At 36.9% G+C, this 19,051-nt stretch overlaps 1 protein-coding gene across 5 annotated transcripts in view; it reads right to left on the reverse strand.

Annotated features, from left to right (window-relative positions):
- LOC114157570 (ATP-binding cassette sub-family A member 1) overlaps nt 1-19,051 on the reverse strand; it is a 188,776-nt gene that overhangs the window by 115,324 nt on the left and 54,401 nt on the right. For 4 of the 5 annotated variants that reach the window (XM_028038647.1, XM_028038646.1, XM_028038644.1 and 1 more), the window contains 8 exons: nt 14,541-14,763; nt 10,415-10,636; nt 5,568-5,772; nt 4,641-4,757; nt 3,467-3,638; nt 2,285-2,416; nt 1,526-1,665; nt 270-407 (listed from right to left, as the gene is read on the reverse strand). In XM_028038647.1, coding sequence (XP_027894448.1) covers nt 270-407; nt 1,526-1,665; nt 2,285-2,416; nt 3,467-3,638; nt 4,641-4,757; nt 5,568-5,772; nt 10,415-10,636; nt 14,541-14,763 — 1,349 coding nt within the window. Of the gene's footprint in view, nt 1-269; nt 408-1,525; nt 1,666-2,284; nt 2,417-3,466; nt 3,639-4,640; nt 4,758-5,567; nt 5,773-10,414; nt 10,637-11,702; nt 11,926-14,540; nt 14,764-19,051 lie in introns of all 5 variants that reach the window. The other variant, XM_028038645.1, reaches the window with a different exon arrangement.

Genomic DNA, 19,051 nt, shown 5'->3' on the forward strand with positions numbered 1-19,051 from the left:
TCCACTCCGACCCGTGTTTGCACAATTCACAATTTCTCTTCGTTTACAGTTGACTTTTTCTGACAGCAGGGCCAATAAGATACCTTTAGGCCATTCTGAATGCCTGATTACTTTAATAGAATACATCTAATATTGCTGTAGGTTGAAAGGTACATTACAGGTGAAGATTTTTTTTCTTAGTCTAAAACAGTTCAAACAAGCTGTGAGCAATCCTACTTGTTCTGTAAACACAAAAGACTTCAAACCTGTATTTATTCCTGAATTCACACCTTGTTTGTACTTTAGCAGTAGTTCCCAAATCCCCCGGCGAGCATAAGGGTCTACTCCTGCTGTTGGTTCATCTAGGATGACAATCTTTGAACCGCCAACAAAGGCTATTGCCACAGAGAGTTTTCGCTGCATGCCACCTGAAAAGCATTAAAAACAACACATAGTTCTTAAAACGTTCAGTAAAATTAGTTGGGGGTTTTTTAAATATGATTTTTACAAATTTCCAGATTCTTAATCTGCTAAAATGGTCTTGATCTTTGTCTTGACAGTTTTCCTATGCTCGACTGGCTTAACTCAGTACAGATGGTGGGGTTCTTTTAAGTCACCAACATAATTTCTTATAACACACTATTATTTCACAATATTTACATGTTTTCATTAAGTGGCACCATCCAAAAATAATAAATACATGATTTATTTATTCATTTACTCAATATTTATGTTGGTATGTATTAATTTATTGGGTTTTATACATATGTCTTCACTTCATAAGACAGAAAATGACTATGTGTGAACTTCACAATAATTATTCTTGCCTTGCTATGTCAAGTTTAGGTGGATATTGAATTTTTTGGCTGCAACACGATAACGTGAAAAAGCTCTGGGATTACAAATGCTTTTGAAAAAGCATTGTACTCACCTATTATTTGATCAAATGTAAACTAGGTAAAACAGTCGCATTTTTATTTATATTAAGACATTTTCATCAAAAATAAAATACCACATGGCTGTGTCAGCATTAAGTTTCAAATACAGACACAATATTGGAAAGTGATTATGGAATAAATATGATGAGATGTTCGGCCCTGTGCTTTATTGCCGTTTGGAGCTGTGAAATGATTAATGGCCGGGATGCAGATACACTTTCACAACAATAATTCTCAGCTCCTCTCTCTTAGCAGGCTCTTCAAAATGCATCCAGTGCGGTGCTAATGTAGTGGAAATGTCATCATAGATCAAACCTTGAAAGTCACATTTCAGTGATTTTGCTCACAAGCATTCCGTGACTTAGAACAATCTATCAACTAGAATCTGCTTGTGCCCCCCAGACAATGAATTACGGAGCACAGGTACAGTGGGTGTAGAGGAGGAGTTGCATGCAGGTACTAAGAAAGGAGGACTGGCTTATAATTAGCATGTTTCTTCATAAAAATCATTCATACACTTAATTACTACACATATCAAGACTAAATTTGTAGGTCAGCATAATGTCAATCCGATCATAAGAGATGTGTCATGGTACACTGAGCCTCACCTGATAGGTTCTTAGCAAGCTCCTTACGCTTGTGTGGTAAACCAACATCTTTAATCATCTGGTCCATCTCAGAGTCAACCTCACTGCGACTAAGTCCCTTCAACCTGGCGTAGAAGTAAATGTGCTCCTCCACAGTGAGCCTAGAAAAGTTTTACAACAGCATGAAAGACTAGTTCAGCTAATGTGAGAAGGGGGACAAGCGGCCTACCGTAAAACTATTGTATTTCTGCCCATTTAAATGAAACCACTGAAACCATTTTTTTAATGCCAAAATGCAATACTATTTCAGACTTAGATATTTGGCGTTCCAGAAACTTTTTAGCAATAATAAGAAAATAAAAAACTTGCTAAATATGTATCATAAATAATTTGTCACAGGCATTTTACAGGAATCATTTTCTAGTGATGGAAGTTACCAAGGAAATTAATTGGGATCTGCTGTAATTAGGCTGTCACATTTGCATTAGGTACCAGATAATCAGTTAGAAGCAAAGAACAAAGAAGTGAGACAAAGTAAAAGAAAAAAAAAAAGGTAACACATGGCGATCAGTAAAGGCAGTTTCAGGAGAGTCTTGTAGACGGTATAAATAAAGGTCAATGCATTTCAAAATAAACACCAAATAATTATGTGTTGCTGGGGAGCCTGAGTCATTACAAGGCCTCATTACATAGAAAAAATACATTGTTGTGCAAAGAACCACATACTTCCACTTTGTAATTCAAAGAGAGAGAATGACTAAGCCTTGTTAATTCACTCACTCATTAAATAGGACATTATGCTGCGGACACATTCCCAAATACTTCCTAATGCTGTCTATGTCGGTGCGGATGTCGTATCCATGGATGAGGGCTGTTCCTGATGTAGGTGGGAACAGCCCGGTCAGAATTGACCTATGAAGAGAAACAAAGGAAAAAAGCCAGTTTATTAAAAGTAATAATAAAATAAACATTACCCAAGCCATAATGTCAAGTTAATTTCAGAATGGCTTAACAACAAACTAGATCAATATTTGGGTGACAGAAAAAACTGTTGACAAATGTGAAGAGGTGTGTGAGAGGAAGACAGACTACAAACCTGACTGAGTTACTTCAGTTCAATGGTAATAGGCCAAAATACTAGCAATGATAACATTGAAGGAGAATGGCCCAACACATTGTATGTCATGCTACATACAACTTACAAGGCAATTTTACTAACCACATCTGACATTAAATAAGTAAAAAAATATATATATATTTTTTTCTGACATGTAACAAATTTAAATTATTGTAGTAAACTTAAGTGAACTAAAACAGGAAAAGTCTGACCCATTTACTGAAATAAATGTATTTGGCTTAATGTTTTTATCTCTATAATACAATATTATAGACATAACATTATACTATGTATAATTATACTATGTATAGACTGCTTTCTTTCTTAAAAAATCATAACTCATAAAAGCAAGTTTTTTCCCTATATCTAAAGATTTTTTTTAGTATAATATTTATTTCCATCATAAGGTCCAGGATTTAATAAAATCCACCGGAACAGTGTTTTAGTGTGTGACAGAGTCCTTACTCTGTCCTTCCTCTTATTGTTCCCTGTTATGTTTCGTTCCAGTGGCTCAGAGCAGACGTCTTCCCTGCAGCCCTTAGTCTTGCATCGTTTGCTCTCTGTGTCACTCAGACTTTCTGGGCCACTGGATTTCATTTATTTTCTGTCAACCAAAACCCCAACCAACCTTTTTCAGCCATTTCCCAAGCAGCAATTAGATAACTCCCACTATCGGTTGTAATAGCTGACTCTTTCTGATGGATGTCTTCACAGTAAGATCTAACCTCTTCAAAGAAGTAAACTCTGAATACATGCAGCTACAGTAAAGTCAGCAGTTTATGTTCAATTCACACAAAGGTTGAGACAGATTGGAAAATACAAGAGAATTAAATAATATGCCTCACATTGTGGTTGTTTTTCCAGCTCCATTGTGGCCCAAAAATGATGTGATCTGATTCTCATAGAAGTCCACGCTCAGGCCGTCCACCGCCAGTTTCTTCCCGGTCTTGTAGATTTTGACAAGATTGCGAATTGACACCCCCGCTTTCACACTGGGAGGTGGTCTTTCAAAATATCCTTTATGAAAATACACATAGGCCCCACACAGAGAAACAAGGAAAAAGCATTTAAAGAGAAAGGGAAAAAAACTTGTGTTATGAGCAAAATAAATTCTGAAAAGGCAAAAAACTAAAAATGAAAAAAAATTATAAATTTACATAAGAAAAGTACATCAAAATTAAAGAAAAAAATGATTAAAGTTTTCATGTTTACAGATTATTTAAAAGTGTAACATCTGCATCAACATAAATGCTTTTACGTATTAATGCCTTGTGTTTTTTTTTCATTTAACTTCTGTTCAAAGCAAATCAAACTAAACTAAAATACAATATCAAAAAATGACTAACTTAGAATAAACAAAATGAAGTAAACTGCTAGTGTTTACCACACCTGCATCAATATTCACACTAATGTCTTTTTGAATAGTAAGAAAAAATATAAGAGATAAATGATTAAATAAAAACTACATAAGAAAAAAATTAGATACATTTTAAAAAACTGAAGAAAAAAAGAATAAAATATGCATTTCAAAGTATAAAGGTTTGCACCAATTGCTTACATTAATTACGTCTTTGTTTAGACCAATGTTTTAAGAAAATGAAAACCATTAAAAATTATTCTAATTACGCATGATTACTCATATTCTGAGTTTAGCAAATTTCTGAGAGCCCATTTTGATCTATGAAACATTCACACAAATGCACACACATGGACACAGAAAAGCTAAACAGAAAGCAACAGGAACAGAAACTTGTTACTAGGAATGTTAATTGGAGTTTTTGCTTGTTTTTAGCAGTTTCCTTCACTTGAAACTCCTGCTTCCCCAATCCCCTCGAAGCACAAAGCACCATTATCACCAGATGTGACAAATAAGGTGCTAATGTTTGTTCGCAACCCTCCTCTTCTCACCTCCAGGTCTTATCAGAACCACGTTTCCCACAGGACATAAACAGGCTGATGAGAATATGATCAACAATTGCACACCAAGAAGTGAGAACAGAAAATGAAATGGGAGTTTACCGATGTGCGCCCCAGAGTCTGTCAGCAGATCAGGGTTGTTTTCAGCTCCTGGTGTCATCCCACACCAGTAAGAGGAAGTGAACAGGAAGTACCATGGCTTAGGAATCCCATATTGACCTGCAATCAAACAAGGAGAATGATCATCATTTTTTCATACATGTTGGCTTAAAAATATACAAGGAAGTCCAGGAAGTGCAAAGCGTAAAATAGAAGTGAAGGAAGAAAAAAATGATTCATTCAGTTCAGAAGAACATTGGTGCATAGATATTAATAAAATATAGAATTCTAGTTCAAGAACAACTATAGATTATTGTTTGGTGAAGTGATGTTGAAACAGTCAACAAATGCTATTTGGAAAAACTATTAAGAAGAAAACAAATGGCTACATCACAAACTTAATCTTTTAATAGTTCATTACAACATAAGTTTCTTCTGGGGAGTTTATATTTGCACTCATAGGCCTGAATTTTAAATTTGAAGTGAGAAAAATCTACTCTAATGACCCATTGAATCCAGAGTTACAACTAAGAAAGATGAATTGCTCTACCCAAACCTCATTTGAAAATGATTCTCATTAAATCTGGAACGTTTATTATACTGTACTGTCCAAACTCATACGGTGAAAATGTTGCCACAGCGCACGAAAATACTATTAGAATCTTGTTTTGCTAATATAAGTTACCGTGGTCACTGAGCATGTCAGTTAACAAATGCAACAGCTTCTCCAACTGCCACAAGGAAAATAGTTTAAATGCTATATTATTCTGCTACTGCTCTTAAAGTGAAAGTATAAAATCTCCACTCCTTGCACATTAGAACAGCTTTTATCAAACTTCTATACAACATTTGTACTATGTATATTTCTTCTAAAAAAAAAAACCGCAGACAATATTGGACATATACTAATAATTTGCTTCAGATCATTACCTGGGAAGACATTTTCAATGTACCAGGTTAGCACCCAGTATAAGACGGCGTCAACGAGCATCATGGCGATGGAGACAATGAAGGTGTATGGATCCCCCTCCTCGGGACTCCTGATAATGTTGTGCCACTGTATACCAATGCCTTGCTCCTCATATTTGGAAAAGTTCTCGCACCCATAACCAAAGGCAACACATGACAGTAAACTCTGAAGATGGGGAAAAAAAGCAAGAACAAAGAGTTTTAGTTAAGCAAAATTCTTAACTACTCAGAAAATATGCAAATGTTGCACAAAGTTCACCCTGCTCCTTTTCATTTGCGTGCTGAATATGTAATAGGGGCGAGCAGCTGGTTGTGTTAACATACTGTACTGTAAAGATGGGAATGGAGGAATCAGCTAAGCTTGGATCTGGAGTCTTGGGTGGATGCCTGGTGAGCGGTCCCAGCCAACAGAGCTCGGCTCACCAACCAACTAAAAACAATAAATGTGTGCTTTTCCTTTTCATTTCTCAATGAAACTAGGAGATTACTAATTAGGGAGTGAGCTTTATGAGGAGACGTGCTGAGTTTTGTTTCCCTTCTAACTACAGCCAAATCCACTGCCTTTCATAAAGTATTCCCATCCATTGAAGTTGATGTCATTGTCTGTCACATAAAATCCTCATATAATGAATTGACATTTCTGATTGGAAGGTAAGAAAAACACAAAGTTTTGCATAACTGATAAATTGAAGAGTTGTGACAGTTTCCATTTTTCTTGCAAAGTCTGCATTTTCTATTCAACCTCTTGGTCGGTAGAAACCTTTTGCTGCGACTGCAGACTACGTCTTTACATGATTTTTAGGGTTTTATCGATTCTCTGTAATGTGTGGACATTAATTTACAGGTTTTTCTATGGAGTCTTAATTGGTCTGTACTCTGAATAGGCCACTGTTGGTGAGCTGGTAATTATGCTATACGTTTCATTTTAAGATGGTAAACTGAACAGGTCTTTGTGAGATGTTCAAAGGGATGTCATTTCATAACCTAACCCCAATTTAAACCTTCCCAAAACATTGTCCCCTGTTCATTGGTCTTCATGATACTGATGGTTCACTGAATAAATTTAAACTGAAGACCTCGCAGGACAGTTGTATTTAAAATTAAACTGAATTACACAGAGGTGACCTCTATTTAACAGCTATGTTAATTTTATTAGAAAGTATCAGAGTAATTGGTGGCTGAATGATAAGTTTAACAACCTTGTATCATTTCCATTTTACTTCACAATCACACAATTAGTTTTGATCAAGCACATACGTAGAATCCTAACAAGATCAATGGAGAGTTGTGGTTGTAACATGACAGAATGCGAAAAAGGGCACTAAATTTGTGTATTTCCAAAACAAATTGTTTAAAATTAATGAACTAAATGATTGCGCCATAAAACGTCGAGCTAATGAAAAGAAATGGCTGAAAAACCATCTTTAATTACCGAATTTAGGTGATGCCATGAGAGACTGTTGCCACCCGACAAGATGGACAGCCGAATCCATCTGCTCCAAACAAAAATCTGTTGGATTTTTCATACAGCGGGAAATTGCAAATGATGGTTTGCCCGCGTGAGACATCATCTGCCATGGCCCCTCGTTCCACATTGCCATGTTGCCCGCCAGCTGTTTCATCACACCTCATTTGCTCGCAGCATTTATACTCCTGCACAAGTGTTTGCTGAAGCTTGAGAGACGAATCATCACGGATAGCCGAGGTTACACAACTACACAGAGATGTAGAGAGAGGACAAGCGAGAGAGCAGCTCTGTGGCTGACGCCAAGCCTCTAGCCTGCCTGCCTCCTAACCCTGCTGGCAGCATCTTGCGCTGCCCTCCGCTGCCCATCTGCCAATCAGTCAACAGATGAGGGCTGACAGCGGGGTGAAGGGCCACCCATCCTTGACCTCTGTATGAACGGCTGACAAAACAACAAGAGCCCAATCCTTTTGGCTGTTGAGAAGAGGGCACAAGTTGGGAGGCAGACAAAACAAGCCCCCTCTTATTGAACACATGTCAAACTGGAGATTTAGACATCATTCAGCTGGCTTTGGACAAAATCCATTGTTAAGAGAAAGAGTAATCAAGGTGGCTACTCTTTTTGTTCATTTTTGACAGTTATGACCGGTATTCTTGGAATGACAGGCAAGGAACCCCACAGGGATAAATACGTTTCTGTCTAAAAAAGTCTCCTTTACAAAGTGTTGTACCCATTCTTATTCTTAGATATAATTATTATTCTATCTCCAAGATGAAAATAAGTGGGGGTACACTGTACTTTCTTTTACTAAAATCTTTTACAGAAAAAAATATAGTTCAAGCACATTAAGTCAATATTTTGCGGTATGCAGAACTACAATTCCAAGTCTTTTGTTGTGGTCTCAACGGACTTAGATTTTTTTGAAATTGTTTGAATTAAAAAGAGGGTCTAATAAAATTAATTTTGGCACAAATTCTTAATTCCTTTTCGGTCTGGACTTTGCCCCGGTTACATCTGGATTGTTCCACTGTGAGACAATAAAGGATGTTTATATTTTTTCTGTTCTATACATCCATGTTCAAGTTGTCTCTGATTTCACTGCCTGAAAGAATACATGCCCACCGGATGATGTTGCCACTGCCAGCTCTGTGCAGTCATTTTTACATAACCATCAATAATCTGAACAATTATAGAAATGCAAAATTATAGTCCAATCCACTATGATGTTTTGTTTTAATTAAAGTTTTAACAATTGTTTTAGAGTTGTGATTATATAATGTGTGGACCAAGGCTTTGCCGCAGCTAAATGTGAATCCTAAAAAAACTAAACTGTCATTTCCTCTTTGACTTTGTACTGTGTTTCAGAACAAATGCTGAAATAGACAAAGCTCTATGTAACAGATTGTGAAAATGACCTTCTTTTTAAGACACTTCTTTCAACTGTGGATTCCAGAGTATGCCAGTGGAGTCATGTAACTACTGCTTGCTGTCAGAAAACCATAGATCAATTAATTGATTTCAAAGAAGAGCCTGAGAAGTTCCACATTATTTTTGTGGAAGCTTAGCAATTTTCAGGATTTTCCTGGACTTAATGGCTAATTGAAAATATCTCTGGTTATAAAGTACAAAGGAGGTTTAGCCCCTCTCCTATTTCTATCTCATTAAAAAAGAAAGGAAGTGGTCAAAGCACAGCAGAATTGTCTTTGTTTTACCTCTGTGCACTGCCTGAAGCTCTCCCTTCAGCACACAGGTGAATATTGTCTTTACAAAATGGAAAAAATTCGTTCAGATTAAAAACCAAAGTATCAAGGCCGCTGTGTGTTAGGGGGTGGGGTGTGTTGGCCTTGGAATGATGTGGTTTTATCTGAGCTGAATGAAAAAAGGGAAACTACACACACAGAGACCAGCACTCTGACAGAGAGAAATAATAAATTGGATGGTGGTTTGTGTCATTATTGCAGTTCCAAACTTGGGGAGGAAATGCAAATGACCCTTTAGGGTTTTTTCCAAGACCTAATAAGAGCGTTAATCTAAACAGGAGTTAATTTTGTTTCCAACACTGAACAGCCAACTGTGGACTTTAAAGACTTTAAAGACTGGTTCCATTAAGTCAGTGCTGCAATAAAAAGTAAACAAATGCTTTTGTTTGGAGCTGGGTATATTGAAATTCCTACATATTCCAGAACATTGACTGGGTAAGCTGAGGTCTTCAACGGAAGCAGCCATGAATTTGGACATACCCAAGAAGATTGATAATCAGAGAAGTTACCAAGAGGCTCATGGTAACTCTGGAAGAAATGCAGGGAACTACCGCTCAGGTGTCAAAATCGGAGAACTGTTCGTTATACCTGTAGCAGGTTTGAAATGAACGAGTGTCAAGAAAAGAAATAAATTCATTGTTGAAACATATAGCCCTGTTTGCAGTTTTCCACAAGCCATAGGAGACACAGCAAAGTCAGAGACTTTGGATTCTTTAAATCAAAGCAAATTCATGGTGTAGAATTTGCCATGAGTCTAGTCAAAGTTCAGACTTTCCATTTGATATTCCATTCACTTCACACATTAATGTTTGTGTTTATAAGAGGACACAATGTTGTCCAGTGAAACAACATAAAAACAGTGACCATAAAACATCTGATGCAGCATTTCTGAAGTAGGCAAAATGCTGCATCAGCAAAAATGCTGTTTAAGGATGCATTGGCACACACCTCAATCAAGAATCAAGATTTCTCATCCTTCTATCTTCAAGACGCAGTGTGAAGACAAATAATACCACAAGTTTAATGAAGGTCACACAGAAAGGCTACGCTGAAAGTTGAGCAGCGGTATACTGTTTGTTGTTACTCAGAAACAGGAGAAAATACAATAAAAATGTCTTTTCATTTATGCAAATCTTTTCTGAGAATCCTCATGTGAAAATATAGCAGCGCAAACAAACCGTAACAAAAATTTATGGAGACATCATGAATACAAAAAGCATTTCCTAAAAGCAGCCCCATTGTCATTTAATGTCACTACCATCCTTAATTCATTTGCAAGACTTCACAAATCCCATTTTACCATCTGTTGGCTTGCAAAGACGATGACAAATCTGAGATGGATATTACTGGTGCTAGAGGTGAACTCACTCCTTTCACTATAAAATACTCTGGGTCTTTTTTTTTTTTTTTTTAAAGGATCAGTGAATAGACATAGGACGAACAACTGTGACTTGAAATTTTGATCAAAATAATTCAAATATAACCTTGGAATAACACTGAGGATATAATCCACTCATACTTATAATAACAGCAGGAGAAGATATAATAAAAAAAGAAACGTTAGAGCTAAAGATGGACTTACCACAGCCACCTTGGCCCTGAAACCCATGACGTCCCTCCAGGCGTAGCAGAGGCTGTGTGGCAGGTAGAGGAGAAAGAAGATGAGGCCGCCACACGCCGCCGCTAAATTGGCCTTAGAGAAGAAGACGCTAATGAGGAAGCACTGGGAGATGGTGGCCAAACAGAAGACCAGCAAGAAGACAAAGATTACTGAGGGGTCGCTGTACTGCAGGACTTTGCCGTACTGTGTGAAAAGTTTGGTGAAAAAGACAGAGAGAAAAGTTAGTCTCAAAAACACTGCAAAGTTCCTAGAGGTAATCACAAAGGCAGGTTGGGAAGAGAATGATCATCAAAGCAGATTTATCACAGAAACAGACCACACAGAGTTATTTTAGAACATGACTAAAACCTCTCCTGTTCAAAACAGATTTCCATCCATCTGTTGCAGCAGGTTTGATTAGCTACAACTCAGATACATCATGCATGTCCTTTCTCCTTTTGGTTGTACTCTTTCCAGTTTACCTTTTGGGGAATTTTCAACAATTTGAGGAAATCAAAAATGAACAGAGAGGTTTCAGTTCATATTACAATTTCTGAATTTGTATGGCTTTTCTAGTTCTGGCAGAGTAAAAGATGATTTTGGTTACACCTATTCGCAGTGATGTATACCGAGTTTGGCCACGGTATTTAAATTTTCTGAGACACTGAATGTTGGGTTTCCATTATTTGTAACCCATAATCGACAAAATTACAATAAACAAAGGCTTGGAATATGTAAATCTATGTTATTTTTTCTATAAAATAATATCTTTCTGAGATGATTGACAAAAAATATTGCACTTTTACACCATATTCCAATTTTTTTAGAATTACCTTTATTAGCCTAAATATAGAGGAAAATTTCGAAAAAATTTTATATATATAACTTTTAATGTGCAACACTTTTACTCTACCTGTTTGATGAAGGACCAGTCTCTAATTTTCGAGAGCTGCTTGCAATCTATTCACTTTAAACAAAATCAGCAATGCAGTTGTAGTTTCTGTAACTAACTAAAAGAAACCTTTGCACTACTGGCGAATATGGTTCTTCTGAGAAAGATTAAATCTCATTAAAGAGAAGTTCCATGATGTAAAAGCCTGTTAAAATCAAAGAGAACATTTAAGGTCAATTGAGGTAAATTAATTATTTTCCAAGGTCAAAGTGCTGCTTAGGATAAAGCTATTGTTATTACTAAGATTAATGAATGACCAAATCTCTCCAAAACTAGAGTCAGGTCCTTTGAGCCAATTTTAAATTATCCTTAAATCACCTTGAGTGTCAGAGTTAGAAGGAAAGCACTGATGGCTAGCGGCAACATGCTGGAAATCGCCCAGGTCAGCCAATAGATGCCGTTTCTCAGGCCCATGATTCTCACGGTCTCCTTCAGCCGCGCCTCTTTCTCAGAAACAACGCCTTTAACGATCATGGCCACTGAATAAATCCATGCTAAGGTTATGTACATGGGAAGAGAACTCGCCAGCGATCGTAGGAATCTGAAAGGTGAAGGAGCATTACCAGAAAAGACAACCACTGTTTATTTCTTGGTACAGATGTAATGTATCATCCTACATTACATTTTGTACCACAGATCTAAAATAAGAAACTAGCAGCATAAAGAACAACAGAGCTTTTAATAAATGTGTGCAGTAATAAACTTATGCAATAAGTTGATGCATTCTCTTTAAACTCAGAAGTGATTTTCTTTTGCTCCAATAGATAAATGTGTTGATAGCTGAATTCTGAATGAAAGTAAAATAAATACAACATAGTTTTTTTTAGTCTCTAGTAGGCATCTATCACTATACAACAAGAACACACAAAAACATAAACCAACTGGACTTTGGATGGTCTCTATAAGGTTTTGAAAAGATAACATTTCGTTGCGTTTTCCATGTAATAGAGCACTATAGATCCCCAACTGCTTAGAGTACACAGAAAACATCTGTGTGAAAGAATTGCTCAATCCTGAAGGCAGAGATGAACCTGGTAGAACAAATACATTATATTGAACACGTGGCTCACATTTACTTGATTAGGTCGGTTATTAGAGAACATAAAATGGACAACATTGACCTGGTACCGATACTAGAACTTCACCAAACTGAGGTGACAGCGGTTCACGTAATTTATTGTTTTGCTATTCACAATGAAGCAGAAGGATGCCAACAAGCACCTGAAAAAAACAATTCAAGATTTCTACATCAGTAACAGATCCCTGAGGTCTATATGGTGCTTTCTCTTTACTAGGGGTCCTTGATGGGGAGAAGCACCCATGCCTCCAAATTCCACATATAGGCTGGTTACTTTAAGACTAAGGAGTTGTGTGTCCAACAAGCTGTCGCTCAGTGAAAAGAGCTTTAATAAATGAGTTGCTACAGTGTTAGCCTAAAATACTGTAATAAATAGAAAACACCAATGAGGTTTCCAGCTTGCTGGTGGAACACCGTTAAACTGAGAGTGACATCATTCCAGAATCTTAATATGACAACCAAGTTAAATGGAATCCAGCACATGTATCACCCACATCATGCATCAGAAGGCCCATTGAAACAAGAGATTAATCTAATAATTAGCTTCATATTCAACCTCCTGTGTAGTGGCTGACAGAAAGGTGAAATGAAAAATGGCATTTCTTCGAAGGTACATTGCATCTGACCAAGTTGGGACTCTCATCCTGAGAAGTGTCTGGTTTAGAAAGGTCAGTGGCGGAGACTGATGACTTGTTAGACCCGTGCCAGTGATGTTGTGAGGAGGGGGTCACACAACAGTCTATCACACAAATGTCACACAAAGTTCCTTCTTTCTTTGAACATGGCATCAAGTGTGCTGCTTCACACACATCATGTAATTGTGGCTTCTTGGAGTTTTCCATTAAAGGCTTTTCATTTTGGCTTGTGGAAGGGGTGAGTGAGGGAAGAGAAAGACCTCTTCAGTTCTTCAGCTGGTTGGCTCACAATACTGACCGATATTAAACCCTTCAGTGATGATACTATGGATTTGGAACGCAGTTATTGGAGTAAAATATTTACCACCAAGCAGAAATATGGGAACAGCAAAAGATCCATTTGGAAAGTTGATCAAACAACTCCTTCACTGAATTGATCTGATGTGGGAGCCATGTATGGGAACACCGCAAATAAATCCACCTGGGTGCCAGACAGTAAAATCATTATCTCTGCTATAATGGAAGAGAAAACAAGTGCGCAATGACGGAGGACCCAGGTGTATGTGACTAAACTGCTTGTTGGTAGACCTTATCCAGATACAGCGTTTGATAATTACCATTTGATTCACAATTATTATTAATGTGCTGAAAATGGCTGTGAAATTATCATTTAGAACGAGCCTGTGATCTGAATGCACAGGCACTGCTCTGGCTCCTACGCAGCAGGCAACTAACTCAATTTATTGTTATTAATGTTTACAAACTGTTGAGAGCTCGCAAATGCATTAGGCTGATGGGAAATTACATTTAACCCAGATGCTCGAGTATTGGTTTCTTATTTATCAGCCACATTTTCCAATTAAACTGCTCAAATTGATTACACTCATCCCCAATAACCATCATTTTTACTTCATTAAATGTGCCGTCAAAACAAGAAGTTTTTGAAGAGTGTGTAACATTTAAAGGGGGTCCTGCTTCGCTGTGTGAACACTAGAGGCGTGGTTTCTTTTAACGCAACAGCTTGTGTTTATTTCTGCAATCACAAAAACACATAGCACCAAACATGCACTTCCCAAATTATAAAAGAGGAGCAATTACAACTGTATCCTCTGATTACAGGAACAGAAGAAAACACAAGTGCAGTTTTGGTTGCATGCTTAATTAATTAGACGGATATGGCTGATTAGAAGATTTGCAGATAATGATCTGATTCTACGCTCATCAATTAGTTATGATTAACAAAGAGAGAGAGAACCAAAACACAAAGCATAAACAGCTTTTGTCCAGAATGACCTATGTGAGATTTACTCGCAGGCAAAAAATTTTTTTTTCCAGGTTCCAAACTTCGTGGACTTTGAAAAGCTCTAAAAACGGCTTGCATAACCTTCACATTTTATGCTTTGAGTTTTGATACTTTCAACTGAGCAACCCTATCTTACTGACCTTGAGCAGGATACTTATGAGCACACATGGAACTGTGAGCAGAACAATGTTCTCTGTGAACCTGGAGGACCAGAGTGCGCCATTTTGAACACCAACGACCCGCAGCACCTCCTTAAGCCGCAGCTCCTTCTCCAGCACCAGGCTTTTGATGGTCATGCACACAGAGTACATGAAGGCCAGCACCAGGAACATGGGTAGAATTGTTCCAATACTCTGGATAAAGCTGGGCATTGAGGAAAGCAACCATATAATATCAGACGTCCGTCTTCACAAAGAGCAGTCACAGTGGTTATAAACATGGAAATTGTACCTGCCAAACAGATTATTAGAAAGAACATTTACAAAGTTTCTGGGTGCTTCTTTTTTGGTGACATTTGCTGAAACATTCCAGCTAGCCTACTAAATAAAACTGAACAAATAATAACATTTTCCTTTCATTTTTCTGCTAAAACATAAAAAAAGAAAGACAGTCAGAAGTTTGAACAGGGAAAGCTCAGACTATTTCTACGCTGGGTTTTCTGTTTAGATGCACAACAAATGTACTTTTAGTAACTTTCTTGAATTTGAAGAAACAAATACAAAACCTGCTATTTAGAAAAATTTAAGCAACTTTGCAGATTAAAACTAAAAAAGGGACTAATCAGTTTGAACTAATTTTAGACAACGCAAGGCTGTGCCTGTGATTTAAAGTTAGTAATGTAAAATTACAACTTTTTGTAAGTTCTAGATACTTCACTCTGAAAGACTTTGTTAGCTTTAGGTGGACAGAACTGATGTAAAACAAATGTTAAATCCACAAAGGCAGCCTTCCACAATGTTTGTCTTCATTTATTGAGTCAAAAGGACATGAAATGTCCTTCGGAGATAATAAAAGTTTTAAATTCCCAAAGAACAAACAAGACAATCTGAGCAGCATTGATGGACTCGATGCCTTCGAGGTGTTTTCATTTTTACGCTGAGCTAACCTTTATAAAGTTGGTGCATCAGCTCAATCGAGCATTTAGTGCTTCAGCTCATGCCTGAGATGATGTACGATTTTATGCCGTTACAACACAATAAGGCAATATTAAACTGGTTTCATAATGCCACCAAAATGCCATGTCAATATCTCCTATGCTGCCAATATAATAAAGTGCTTCCTTTGATTTATGAGACAGTGAAGGAGAGATATCAAATATGCTTTGACAAAGTGTTCAACATTAATGCTTGCATATCTATAAACACTGGAGATGTAGTGCAAGCAAAACTCTGTTCAGCACAAATAGAAGGATGAATGAACCACGGAGAATCTGCTGTCGCTGGAGGAACGGAGCCTTTCTATCGAGAAAATACCAGTAAACACCTGATGAAAGCACATCTCCAGAGCGCGTGCAGAAATTAGGTTCTATTATTACTCTGGACAAATCTTTTTGAATTCCTGACGTTAAGGATCAGTTCGCTCATGCATCAATCTTTCTTTTCAGAAGGATGCTTTTGCATCTTTAATCCGTTTTCCCCGTACAGTTTTCTCCACAAACTACCATGAATTATCCCTTCAGTCAACATTTAAAGTGGTTACTCTGAAATTGTCCGTGTCAATCACAATGCCATCCACATAATTGGCATTTCTTGTAAGGATTAGTCGAAAGTGTTAAAGTACAACTGACAATGTGGTTTAGAGATTTTGTTTTATATTTATTCACAGAAGAAAAAAAAAAACAGAAAGTCATTAGTTTTTTTGTGAAGTTCTTTCTGAATATTCTGATAAATTTTAGAAAACGAATGGTGATTGGGTTATTTTAACATATTTGTTGGCGTTAAAAGGCATTGTATTAACAATATTGCAGATAAATATCAAAATTATACTACGCTGGCTGCCTGGGTGCCAAATAAAAAATGTTAAAACCCTCATCTTGGCCTTTATTGTGTCAATGGTGTTGCTGCTCTGTAATTAAGCCATGGTGGTATGTTCTGCTTTTATTGCTCTTCATTGTATTATTTATTTTTTATTTAATGGGGTTAAGCAAATTATTTTTATGCTTTACTGCTCTGTAAATAAAACGGATTTCAGTTTGCATAACAAGGAGTAAATATTTATAACTAATAGTGTAGGAAAGGTTCACAGTTCTAGACATCTGTATTCAAGCATGAATAAGAAATGTTAAAACAATTTTAAGTCAGGGTTCTCAATAAACAGTGGTACTTTGCAAAACAGTATCGAAACAAAAAGTGCTTATGGTGAGCTGCAAGAAATAAAAGTCCTGTATGATATTTTTGAGGACACTTACATAACCCTAAAGAAATTGATCGTCTTTCTAAAGACATCCCAGAAGATTAGGGAAAGGATAATTTGACATCGTGTCCTAAACGTTCACACCCATATCAACTGAATCCAAAACCCTGAACTAGCTTACGTACATAAAATCGTCTCTTTGAAAAGATAATTAAATCGATACACAGTCACAAATAGCTAACTGATACGTATGAAAGCCTCCAGTAAGATGCACATAAAGCAAGAATACTAATTCTGGCATTATCTGCTCCAAACAGGCTGTAGCGACTGACGTCCTGTGTGAGTTAACTCCTTCTGTGACTGTTTTCTCCCTGAGGAGGAGGAGATCAGTCATGCACACTGTGTCTGACACTGACAACCTTGCCACCAAGACTCTCGTGAATTATACATCTGCTGATCAATCAAAGGTGCTTAAGTAATAGAACCTGAGGCGGCCCATGGGTTGTGGGGCTCCGGTAACATTTTGAGGCTGGCCTAAATTTGGGGAAGTTGTTAGATGGATAAATCGAGAAAGAGAAGACTCACCTCCCTCACAGGTTTGCTTAAAAAAAAAAAGGTTCCGGTCTCATTTTTAACAAATATACCATTTAGGTTTTGTGCTTGAAAAGGTGAAGGACTTACTGAAAGGAATAGCCTGTATTTTCTTATTTAGGTTCTTTTTATAGCTTTTAAGAATCACATATTAGGAATTATTTCTGTTTATTTTCCAAATAGACAAATTGCATTTGCAGTTATATAATTAGTTTTTTCTCTGTTTTATAGAAATGTGGTTTCATAGTGTAGCTAAATGTTAACATAAAGAAACTAGTTTTATTAATATATACTGTTTGGAATATTTTTAGCAAATGAAAATGCTTTAACTAGAATGTGAGAAACTATGTAATATTTTTCAACTGGGAAAAAAAAAACCCAAATCCAAAATAGGAAAATAGGAGAGTAAAAGAAATAGGTTAATTAATATAATGCAACATATCAATATTGCCAATAAAACATTACAATTATGTAATTAGTATACAGCACAGGAAGTGTCAGTGTCAGTTACTCAATTGCTAAACACCATGTTTAATTCTAATAGAAAATTCTCAACCAAATTCAGAGACTGACAAAGTAAGAAGCCATAAGATGTTCACATGCAACTCTCTCAAACACAGCAGCAAATCAACAACAGATGTCGGAACAAAAAAATAAATAGTGTCCAGACCTCAGTCTAATTGAAAGTCTTTAAAAAACCTCAAGTGACTTCTGCCCACAAGCCTAAGTAAACCAAATCAATGTTGTAAAGAGGTTTTGCCAAATTCCTTCTTACCGAATTAAGAGATTAACAAAGTCATTGTTGCTAAAGCTGGTTCTTCAACCTCATGATTCTTAGTTCTTTCACACACCTTTTAATTTTGGCCTAAGTTCTGTGTATGAAATAATGACAGCATGGATTGTATGTTTTTGTACGCTGCAGATCAAATTAATATGACCTTTGAAGATGGCAAAAAACAGATTTTTATTATGGCCCAAGTATTAAAACCTTAGAACTGAAAGAGGATCGTAGACATTTCTATTTACTGTGTCTGCATGCCAAGTTTGATGCATACTTTGCTTTTGCTTGTGTACAATGAATAGATCTGCATTTGATGCAGTGCCGGCTTCTTGTGAAAGTGTCTTTCTTCATAGAATGTGAATCTCAGCTAATAACCCTCCTGACTTCAAACGTGAGGATATGTAATGTTTTGAGTTTTTTAGACTTCCTTGCTCTTAAGGCTTTTTGCTTCAGCGCTTTCAAACTTGAAATAAAATGCTTCATACTCAAAATGAAAAAATCTACAATGGTCTTCAGCTTGCCTTAATAAAAATCTGTTTTGGACAAAAAAATTATCTTTCCTGCACTTCTGAGCAGTCCAGCTGTCTCACCGGAGACTCTTAATGGAGGACACTGCTGCCGTTTGGCATTTGGTATGCAAAGAACAGTCTATGTGTTTGTCAAAGTACTTCTCCAACACTTTAACTTTTCTCCCACCAGACCAGGTGCTCCCAAAGTCTTTCAAATGTTCTCCAACTCAATGGGAGCTGTCATCCATCCTAAACTTAAGAGTTCTATACAGCCACTCTGCCATAAAAGGCTGATTGATGGAGAATGCTGTGCTGGCTGCAACTCTGGCTAGTTTTTAAGCCCAGCGAAAGACATCTAAAGCTCTATCAGAGTGACCTCTGAGCACTTGACTCACAAGTCACTCCGTCTGACCAAACA

The sequence above is a fragment of the Xiphophorus couchianus genome, chromosome 14 (genome assembly GCF_001444195.1).
Source record: "Xiphophorus couchianus chromosome 14, X_couchianus-1.0, whole genome shotgun sequence".
Lineage (NCBI taxonomy): Eukaryota > Metazoa > Chordata > Actinopteri > Cyprinodontiformes > Poeciliidae > Xiphophorus > Xiphophorus couchianus.